At 37.6% G+C, this 11265-nt stretch overlaps 1 protein-coding gene across 4 annotated transcripts; it reads right to left on the bottom strand.

Moving 5' to 3' along the window:
- Positions 1-630: 630 nt before the first annotated feature.
- On the bottom strand, positions 631-8393 carry LOC103987198 (potassium channel AKT2). Of its 4 annotated transcripts, none has more exons than XM_018827590.2 (11): positions 8176-8393; positions 7876-8094; positions 4143-4301; positions 4008-4065; positions 3477-3794; positions 3076-3315; positions 2652-2969; positions 2355-2540; positions 1863-1938; positions 1199-1771; positions 631-1022 (listed from the first exon to the last, which is right to left on the bottom strand). In XM_018827590.2, exons 1-11 carry the CDS (start codon positions 8391-8393, stop codon positions 877-879), a joined length of 2511 nt encoding a protein of 836 aa, XP_018683135.2. In that variant the 3' UTR covers positions 631-876. The 4 variants fall into 4 exon arrangements, with proteins under 4 accessions (XP_018683135.2, XP_018683136.2, XP_065042663.1 ...); XM_018827591.2 differs by having other exon boundaries at positions 7876-8108; positions 8176-8315; XM_065186591.1 differs by lacking the exon at positions 8176-8393 and adding an exon at positions 5765-5864 and having other exon boundaries at positions 7876-8015.
- Between the last annotated feature and the right edge of the window lie 2872 nt (positions 8394-11265).

The raw sequence follows: 11265 nt of genomic DNA, 5'->3' as shown, positions 1-11265 counted from the left end.
TTCGGTGCAAGAATCGATCAAAGTTAGTGAATTTATTCTCGAGTCCTCAGGAATTTAGGGAAGATTCATTGGGTTTGCTCTGAGCAAATCATCAGGCATTTCCCCCCAATTTCTGGAGTACATTGTCTCTGCCCTTATATCCTGGCAGTCTCTTTTCTTTCTTTTTAGCAATGCCTCATCTCTGATTTAAGTTTTTAGATAGAACTGCAATGCCAAACAAAATATATAGAACTGCAATATATATATATATATATATATATATATATATATATATATATATATATATATATATATACACACACATGGTAGGTCTATGTCAATCTGCTAGGAGGGTTGAGAATACAAATCAATATCATCTTCTCTCATCAACTGGCTTAGGCTTTTATATGAAATGACAGTGACAAAAAAATTTAAGAACTGAACTTAACAGAGTAATCAGAAGCATCTGATGGTGCATGGGTTCCAGAAATCAGAGAATAAAACAGACTATGGAGAGTTTGTGGTAATTACCTTTACATTAATAATCACATATGAAGTACTTCAGAGAAATCACATATGAAGCTGAAAAATATGAGGCAATCAAGAGGTTAATATCTTGCTAGAACATTATTCAAATGTATGGCTGACTACTTGATAATTCACTCAGCTACCAATATATTGATAATTCAATGTGTTGCTGATGCTCAAAGCCCATAAATGTAATCTGAAGGATATCACACTTTTATCTTATACAGACAGCCATAGAAATATTGTCAACAATGCCGCCTACTTGGGAAATGTACACTATTGCTCATACAAGATCTCTAGAATCACTCCTGGACTCCTAAATACCTTAGCACAAATTTTGGTACAAACTACAAACCATAATCATATCTTTTAGCATTTGATGTCAAGCTTAAGAAGTTCATCCTCCCCAACGATAAAAAGTTTATCATTATCTCTCAGAACATCAATGGAGTCTACCTCAGCAGCATCTTCATTTGTCAATATTTTGTATCTTGCATCGACTTCAAACTTCTTGCCTGTCAATGATGAAAAATGATAAATAAATAAGAAACAAGAAATCTGTTTTGAATAAGCAGGTATTTTAGCTGCTAAAATATATTGATCTAAATCCTGTGGTTTCTCTTGTAAGGATGTTTGAACTAGGTGGGTGATTTCTGCTTACATATAAATGACAAGTCAGATTTGTGCATACCAATAATTGTTCTGAGCTCTTCCATGGTGCTTGGCAAACTTATTAGCTTTCCAGTTTCTGAATGGCTGTTTCTGAGCAGTGGATGGCCGTTGAATACACTAATCCTTGGTCGATGTTCATTTGCTTCCAATTTCAGGGAATTATCTTGCTCTCTAAGTGCTTCTGTTTTCTTAAACGCTCCATAAGGTTCTAATGCCATAGTTGGATATCCAACATCTCTTTGCTGGATCATTTCTTCTAATATTTCTTTTTTCATCCTCCTTTCTATGCTCCCATTTGGATTTGATTTCACTATGCTCGCCCCATTCATGACCAGGAATGTAACCATTTCTTCATGATTTTCAGCACTTGCTATCTGCAATGCTGTCAGTCCTTCATGGTTCTCGGAATCTATGTTTAAACCATGGTTTAACAGCTCTCTCATAGTCGAAAGGTCATTTCTTTTAGACGCAAGACATAGAAGATCGGCACTGGTATAGGGATTGGAAACACATGCACACCGGTGCAAGATATTGAAAATGTTATGGTGTTTTCCTGTGATAGCATCCCATAATGGAGTATTTCCATCCATGTCTGACATTTTTGAACTAAAATCAGTATATCTCCTCAATTTTGTATGAATGATAGAAGATATGTGAAATATTCTGAAGCCTAAGCTGCATACCTTGTATATTGATGTTGCAGGCATGGTTGATTAGAACCAAAACACAATCCTCGTATCCTTTTGATGCTGCTATATGCTAAATGCACAATAAAGTAACAATCGTTATGAAACAATGCATTGCATTTCTTCTAAAAGTATAAATGCATATATACAATCATGCCCGTCATGATTCATGATATAAGAGTTGCACTTAAGAAACCCTTTTCTTGTGTTAGTTTATCATAGCAATTTTCAGGTTAAAGATGAAGTTGTTTCCACATCTTGGTAGCCAAACAAATTTTAGATCCCTAGGACAATGGTCAATTGATGTCTTCACCAATTCATAAGTTGTAGCATTCTCTTCTGCAGATTATGTTTTGATCTTTTCTTTTCCAGGGACTGCATATGTTTCTCATTAGCACCAACATCCGTTTGATGTGAAATACAGAAAAGAACCAAACAAACTGTTGATATGCAAATGCAGCAATATTTATAGAGAGAAGGAAATTTTACCAATGGAGTTCTTCCTTTGGAGTCACCAATATCAGGATCCATTCCTTTTTTGAGGAGTTTGTCAAGGAAGCAACTATTTCCTGTAGCAGCTACTGTGAGTAGATTGCACGGTTTGTTAGTTTCTTCAAATTCTCCATTCTCCCCTAGCAGATTATCGATGCTGATGTCCTTGAATTCTGTTTGATGCTTTAAATTATGAAATGTTCTTGTTATTTTCTACCGATTTGTAATTATTGAATGATTTCTAATATGTACTCATTCTACAACTTGTAACTGTGAAAACACTTAAACTATTACCTTAAGAAAGTTCTTCATGATAATTATACCATCCTTTTGTTTTGCATGCAGAACTTCTTTCAGGGTGCTCTGCTTCAACTTTAACAGCTGAGACAATGTTCTGGTGCGGAATATAAAGCTTTGAGGCCTTTCGCTGAGTGCAGTAAATTCTCCAAATATATCTCCTGTGCTAAACTTCCCTACAACTTGTTCCATCTCATTATCAGAATATATGATTTCAACTTCACCTGATACAACAATGTATACATCTTCTGGGGCTTCATTTTGCATGATGACATCCTCTCTGGGTGGAATGTACTCGACTTTCATCTTAGTTACCTGATCCAGAAATCACAAAGAATGTGAGTCAAATATTCACGTAGTGCGTTTTCTCTGGTGCTGGTGGACATAGAGTTGAATTTGAACCAGAGATTGCTAAGTTTACCAACAGTAAGAGTGTTTCCCTCGAGACACCTTTAAAGAGGTAAGCCTCCTTGACAGTCGGCAGGAAGAGATGCTGACAGATGCTTTTGCATAGTGCTTTTGGTAATTGGTCCATCAGATGTTGTTGGTTTAAGGTCTCTGCTTTAAATCTAAGACACATATAAGCCAATATCTGTTCTTTCAGATGTGGTGGTAAGTGGTTTCTGCATACAAAGTTAGATGCAACTTGTATGCTATTCCTCTGCAATAAATTCCAGACACAAATGAGTTTAAAGTTGTAAAGCTATTACGGATGCAATACGTGTTTTATGATCTTATAATTTGCATCTATCAGGAGTTTATGTATGATGAAAAGACTGATGCAACTATACAAAAGAAAAAAAAGGATTGGTGAATCCTTACGAATTCCATTGTGCGTCGTGTTCCTTCAACAACCAGATTGGTCATATTTCCAATCAAGTATGCAGTGAGGCCTAGGTTACAGAGCATATAGAAAATATTAAAGATCATTTCTCTTGTGTTCACAGCATGAAGATCGCCATAACCAACTGTTGTCATTGTGGATATAGACCAGTAGATGGAGGCTATGTAACGCATCCACAAGTTAGCTTCCCTGAAGTTTGGCACTGCAGCACCAATCCAAGTCTTCCCTTGATGTGGATACCGATCAGCCAGCAAGTAGTAGAGGCATCCAGCACAGTGGACTAAGAAAAAGGTAACCTGCATCAACCATGTTGGAAATTTCTTTTACGTTTCCAATCAAGCATTTAATTGCTTATCGTTTAACTTGCATGCCAGACCCATTTGATTAGCCTGGTTTGCTACAGTTATATTTTAGCAGATTAATATTGCATCATCTAATATCACTATTTTAAGTCTTTGATGGGATGCAATAGATCATTAGCAGAAGAAATTGGAGTCAGATCTACTTACAAATAGGAGTCTAACGCATCTAATGCAGAAATAGCTGAACCTGATATCTTTTTCTAGCCTGCACTAGCCCATGAAGAAAATTAAAAACTTTCAGACTTCCATATATTTTTCTCCATGATTCAGTTTAGTTGCTACCTTGTGAAGAATTGTTTGACCTTCCTGAGACGCCAGAGTCTTAATGTGCCCAACAAGCTGTAAGAGACTCCTGCCTTGACTCTTCCAGTGATCAAGTAGCCAAGACCCTCAAATGGAAGTGTTGATGTCAAATCCATGATGAACCATGTTGACAAGTATCTGAGGAAGGTTATTTAGTGAATAACTATGAAATTGCAATACAACCAATATGCAGTAAATCATTACTGTTAATATAGTGTTCTTGATACCATCTTTTTGATGGTGCATTGGTGTAAAATGTTCAAGTTTTACCGCCATTTGATCAGTATGGTTAGTATCACCTTTTGTTGTATGATTATGAAATTGTGGGTCACACGACCTACTTATTTGGTCATCAATGTCTGCTTGTCAGATTCTACCTATAGGTTAGTCTCAAGATAAGATTAGTGTTTCATACCAAGTCTAGAATTATATATGCATTAGCAATTAACTGTTACCTACCATGATATTGGTTAGATGTACGACAACATTATCTGATAGCCTACAGACCTCAAAGCTGTAAGTAGAATAATAACTTAAAGTGTTAACCTTCTTAGGGGAGTAATATGAGTGTATGCAATAAAGCTTAACTGAATTAAACATATAGTTATTGATGGAGTTTCATAGAGAAGAAATTTCTGCAGCATTCAACCTGTCAAACATAATTGTGGAGATTTTACTGAGGATCTATCAAATTTAATTAAGACAGTCACTGAAGCAAAGAAGAGAACTTGCAAGTGCAATATTTGTCTTCACCACTTTAGATCTTTGGGTAAAATTTAGAAGCCATGGCCTTGTTTAGATAACAGAAGACACTTAACTCTCTGTCGCTCCCTCCCTCTGTTTTTTATCCCTTTTTTAACTTAGTCAATAATGAGTAGCTGACTTTTGGTAGAACAAGTTAGTTGCAGAGACAGATTTGTGGTTAAGCAAATATGTCAGAGTTGCAGAGACAGAACAAGTTATAATTTAGATGGTCATTCTTTGTATGTTAACCGAAGGAACCTATTACTGAAACTGTTTTTTATTCAAACAAGGATAATGTACAAGAAGACTTAATGGTGGTAAAATGTGATTGATTGGGAACTAAGGGCTGAACAACTCTTTACTCCCTCGCTTATTCTTGCAATAATTGTTTAAATAAGAACAGTGACATACAAGTCTCTCTAAGTACTATTCTGTGCAAGAATAAGTGAAAAAAAAAAAAAGATAGAAAGTCAATGGTAATAATTGTTTAAATAAGAACAGTGACATACAAGTATCTCTATCTTTTTTTTTTTCAGTTTTGGGCCATAATTTGTAACAGATATTGACTATCTTTCGTGTCCATAAGTTAATTGACTCGGTATGTGACAGTCATTTCCTAGATTTCATCAGACGGAATCAGAGATTCACTTGACAGGTAACCTATCTGTGCATATGTATCCAGGTTAACTTGGATACCTATGCGCAGAGATTCACTTATTGCATGTTGGCCCAGTGAATCAAAAATATTCTGGAAATTAACCTTTTTACATCCAAAAAGGTATTAAGCTTCTGTAATATTTGCCAACTTTGCTGGATGCTTTTTTATATATATATATTTGCACGGTAAAGGATTTTACCCACAGAACAACTGTTGGAGATCACTCAATTATGCTCTGGCCATATCATTTTACTTGAGTTTCATCTGAAGAATTGTCTTGTTTTGTAACTACAGCATACCTGTAATCAGAATTCAAGTTAGTGATGTTGATGATTGATGACTGGAGACAAGTTCATGGTACATCATGAGCTGGCATATCACATGTATCAGTTTGATTTTAGCATAAGGTTGTACAAGAGCAGCCCCCATGTCATAAAATGACAGAATGGAAGACAGTGGTAGAGGCATTGCAGGATCCTTATGGTCGCAAATTTTGTACATTTTTTTACGACCACAAGTCGATAAGTTTTTCTACCATTATTGGTGGGGTCAGTCCGTGGGCTGGGATACCTCAGTAGGGTCAGTTACATTAAAAAGCCTGACGTTATCTTTTTTTCTTTTTTTTTTTCCTTTCATAAGATCTATAAAGCACTTGAAAGCTTAAGTCTTTGTGCTAAGCGCTAGTGTTGATTGTGCAGCGCTACAAGAATAAGCTGAAATCAAGAATGAACAGATTGACAGCACTAGATGTGGTAGTTATCTCAAGTACTGGTGAAGCAAGCTTAACAAGACAATCAGTTTGTGATGGCCAGGTAACAATCTGGTGGGCCCCTCATGTTGGTGATAGAAGAACATCTGACAATATCTTGTTTTCTTTTTTCCTTTCATGAGATCTATAAAAACTTGAAAGCTTGAAGTATATTTATGCAAGAGTTGGTGCTGATCGTGCACTGCTACAGTGATTAAGCGGAAATCAAGAATTGAACAAAATGACAGCACTACATGTGGTGGTTATCTCAAGTTCTAGTGAAAGCAAGCTTGCCAAGACAACCTGCTTGCCATGGTCAGATATTAGCCAACACTCTGGTAGGCCTATTAGACAGTTCTTGTTTTTACTTTTTTTCCTTTTTTCCTTTTTTCCTTCTGTAAGATCTACAAAATACTTGAAGGCTTGAAGTATTTGTGCTAGTATGAACAAAAGTAGTTGTGCAATGCTACAGGGATTAGGCTGACATCAAGAATGAACAAAATGACAGCATTAGATGTGGTGATCTCGAGATCTCGTGACAGCCAGCTTACCAAGACAACCTGCTTGTGATGGTCAGGTATTAGCATTCCTTTCTACTTAACCGACGCAGACCTTCTAGATTTGATGAACTACAGCCAACTTGAAACCGTACTCCACATCAAGGAGCTACAGCAGCACTCTATCATTTTTTATACAATTCTCTAGAATCTACTCGATCTTGATTAGCTACTTGATGTGTCGATACCCTGGTGGGCTCCTCATGTTGGTGATAAGAATAAAAAGTCTAACAATATCTTCTTCTTCTTTTTTTTCCTTTCATGAGAGCTAAATCTGCAGTGCTATCTCAAGCTTACCAAAATGACAGCACTAGTTGTGGTGGTTATCTCAAGCTTACCAAGAAAACCTGCTTGTGATGGCCAGGTATCAGCTAATAATACACTATGGTGGCCCCCTTATGTTGGTGACACAATGAAAAGTGTAGGTGCCCTTCTCTTGTGAACCCAAGTGGTTGGTAGAGTTAGTGTAGCAATTAGCATGCAAACAAAAAAAAGAAAAATCATGGCTTTCCTGAGTCTGAGGGAGTGGAGTCCAAGCAATCTGAGTGGAACCTGCGTGATTCTGACAGCGCCAAGATGAAACGAGTCCTCCAGAAGAAGCCCACGCAGCTCAGGTTTTGATGAAGTAGGTGCTACAAGACTGCCACCAGAACCATTTGTTTTCCTGGGTACCCCCTTCTACTATTTTTCTTGTGGTCACAATGATTTTTCTCGTAGTTGCCTTCATATCAAGAGTTCAAGAACCTATGTGACAGATTGCCTGAGGTTTGTTTGCTTGTTCGTGACAAAGCACAGAGACACTCACACTAAGCCTGTTAAGGTCTCAAATTCCGTACCTAGTCATGGGAACTCTCTTTTATTTCTGTAAGTGGTGATATATGGAACTTTAGATGATTTAAGTGCTAATTTTGGATCATTAGAGAAGAACTAATGGTTATATAAATTTTGTTTGAAGGTGATGAGTAAAGGTGTAAGAGGGCATAGATGAGTGGGCGAAGAACAGACCTGGTGGCTATCTTCCTGGGGTCACAAACAAGAACCTGCGTCCTGGAATCGATGTAAGCCACGAAGAACGTGAGAACGATGTCGGCCGCGAAGAAGGCGTCGATGACGTTGTCGGTGAGGAACAGCCCACCCTTCGGCGCGGCGTGCATGAACGCGATCTCGAACGGATACACCCATGCAGAGTACGCTACCAGCGCCACCATGAACGCTTCCCAGCACCTGCAAGACAACATCTTGGAGCTTTCGTTCGTCAGCAAAAGAGAGAATTCGTCGCCATGGAGCTCTGCGCGTAGTTCTAACCTGTATCTCGAGTCCATGGGCAAGAAGATTCTCCATCGCGAGCCGTTCGGGTTCTGGCTGCAGCTTGACATGCCGAGGGGAGGAAGAACGAGCTTGGAGAGGCTGCTGAGGCTAAGGGACTCGGAGCTGCTCTCATCGCCGTGCTTCCTGCAGCCGTTCGTCATGGAGTTGTGAGCCTTCATGGCCGTACCGGAGTCTTGGCACGGGCTGCCTGCCATATTTTTGTTGTTATGAAAGCATCAGGAGGAGAGAAGCAGGATCGAGTCACACAAGCCTGGCACAAATAATGGAGGGCGAAGGATGACGACAATGTTGTGGTTCTGGCACGGATGAACCATCTGAGTGCATTTTTCGGTGATGGTGGGATAATTCCCGGGCCACTCGTGGCTGGGTGGCCAGCCTCTTTTTGTCTTGCATTCTTCTCTCATTCAGGGGGGTGATATATCTGCATCATTACATAATGTTTTCTGAATGTAACTCTCACATTCAATTTGGCTGACGTACACAACTCTATCTCCTCTTCTTTATTGCCTAAAATTATGTACCTGCGTTGATCATTGGACAATCAAATGGCAAATCAATTTTTGAGTTGCTGCACATGTTATTTTTGAGTAGATATTCTTATAATGAATGCAGCGAAAGAAATCAATATGATGATTGAGACCAATACAATCAATGATAGATATGAACCAAAACCAATATCTCTAATTCACACTTCAATCTGTTGATTGAGTGCGGCTTTCATTTCCCCACGGATGCCAACAGTAATAAATACCTAACGCAATAAATTCAAGTTCACTGCAATTAAGTGACATATAGGCAAAAAAAGATTTTGAAAATGACTTTCATGTCTTAAAGATATCTTACTTGGAGTTTCACCGAATAAGGTTCCCTATGGGAGAACAGGGAAAACAACCTAGCTACTGCTAGGTTGAAACCTGGTTGGATGAGATGGTGATTCTTGAATCAGATTTGGCAGCCATTAAGACACTAGGATGATGATGGTTTGATTTGTGTGTCCATGGAGAAACATCAAGTTGACTGAGAAGAAATGGATTTGTGCTTACCTTTCCTTTTCTTTCTTGAGATTATGCTCAGGGTTTCTCTCCAAGAAATTGTTTTAGCATGGAGGGCACTTGGAGAGCAAGCCTCAAATGTGCCATGGAGATCCACAAGCATCATTCTCACAGCCATCTAATACTGCAAGTTGCTGAAAAGAAAAAAGATGTGACATCATTTTTATCTGTTAGGACTTTTCATTTACCAGTGCCAGGATTTCGTTACTAGAGATTCAGAATATGGATCAACATTTGTTAAAAGAAGAAACGTCCACTGAAAAAAAAAAACAAGAATAAATTTTGGTTAATTAACACTTGTCTTGATGGAGGCCCACCTGTTCAAGGACTCTCTGTTCTAGATAATTGCTTTCCTTCATGTAATGGTGGTGTTCATTGGCCATCTAGATAGAGAGTCTGGTGTTCATGTAATGGTAAAGTTTCGAATATAAAGACCTGTTCAAGTTTATAACTCAAAACAGAACCATTTTGGTCCTCCTGCAGAAATAGAACATTCTCCTCCAGCAAAAGTTCTGATATAATTATCTCCTTCTGCAGCCCATATCTGCAAAAAGAAAAGTGAAAAAGAGATGGAGGATTAAGTGATGAAAGTGAGTTAAAGTGACCTCCATGAAGGCCCTACAGGTAGTTTCAAAGTGGAAACTCTGATAATTGATAGTCCAACAAATGCTTGAGGGCAGTGGTCATGGTGGGTTTCTCTATCTAGCTTTTCAAGTATGGTTCTTTTTAGGCTTCACATCACATCTGCAGGAGGATTTCAGATTCCACGACCACTACTGAAAGTTCTCCACAGTCCGCTCAACATGAGTACAATAACAGCCGTTGCTTTCTTTCACTTGAACAAAGTGATAAGATATATATATATATATATATATATATATATATATATATAGAGAGAGAGAGAGAGAGAGAGGTTTTTCGGATTCCTCAGCAATCTGTGCGATGGTTAATTAGACTTCAATGTGATTTTCCCTTATCTGAAAAGGAAAAGAAAAAGAGACAAGATCATTAGTCGCTATCTTAAATATCTCGAATATTTACATTGAAAATTTTGAATGAACAAGACAGAAGAGATAATAGAAGAAAGTGCAGATTCTGGTATGACTAATAGTGCAACAAGATCTTCGTAATACAGAAAAATAAAAATTATGCATGATGTGTATATCTTGTTCTAGAAAATAACTTGGGCAAGATGAGAGAAAAAAAAGAAGTGGATTAGAAACAAGAGACTGCAGAAGGAAAAAAAATGATTTTTCTTTTTTTCGCTATAACTGATGGTAGGACAAGTTGGCTACAGAAAAAACCATTTGGTGATGTGCACCATGTGTTACAGTTTTAAATTTTGCACACTGAACGAGGGAAAAAACAATTATTGTCCAGTAAAAACTCTATGATTGAACCCCAGACATATTTTCCAAATGAAAAGAGCATCTAATCCTGGTTCAAATACATTTTCTACAAACTCAATCTTGAAGATTCATAATCTGTTTTAAGTCAGTCAGTCCTAAAACCTTGGTGACTAAGCAAGAGGGAACAAACAGGATTTCCTTAACTTTTTGGAGTCTGGACTACTGTTTTTCATGATGGTCAAGGTTCATTTGATTCAATTGACAGGATAAAGTAAAGCAGGATTTTGAGTTTTCTAATCTCAAAGATCTACCATTGCCAAAAAGATGAAGGATCCTACTTTGAGGGGGGAAAGATCCTAATTCCCGAGAGAGGATTGGAAGACATGAGAACCATTTCACCATTTTTTTTTGTGTATCAATTTCATCTAATATTAAATTATTATGAAAATAGTAGTTATTTTCTATGAAATGCATGTTAAAGTATGCACATATAAGAGCATTTTTTTAAAGTCAGTAACAAGCATGGATTTAAATTGCTCTCATCTAACCATAGAGCTTTGGACCTCCAAAATCTTCATTCCAATTTCTCTCCAATGTCCGAAATAATTAATGTCTTCAGATGTGATTTCTCTTATCATGTTTTCCTTGATGAAAATTTCTTTTTC

The sequence above is a fragment of the Musa acuminata genome, chromosome BXJ1-6 (assembly GCF_036884655.1).
Source record: "Musa acuminata AAA Group cultivar baxijiao chromosome BXJ1-6, Cavendish_Baxijiao_AAA, whole genome shotgun sequence".
In the NCBI taxonomy this organism is placed as follows: Eukaryota; Viridiplantae; Streptophyta; class Magnoliopsida; order Zingiberales; family Musaceae; genus Musa; species Musa acuminata.
Note: the sequence above shows the minus strand (reverse complement) of the source record. Positions and strands in the feature narration are given on the sequence as shown.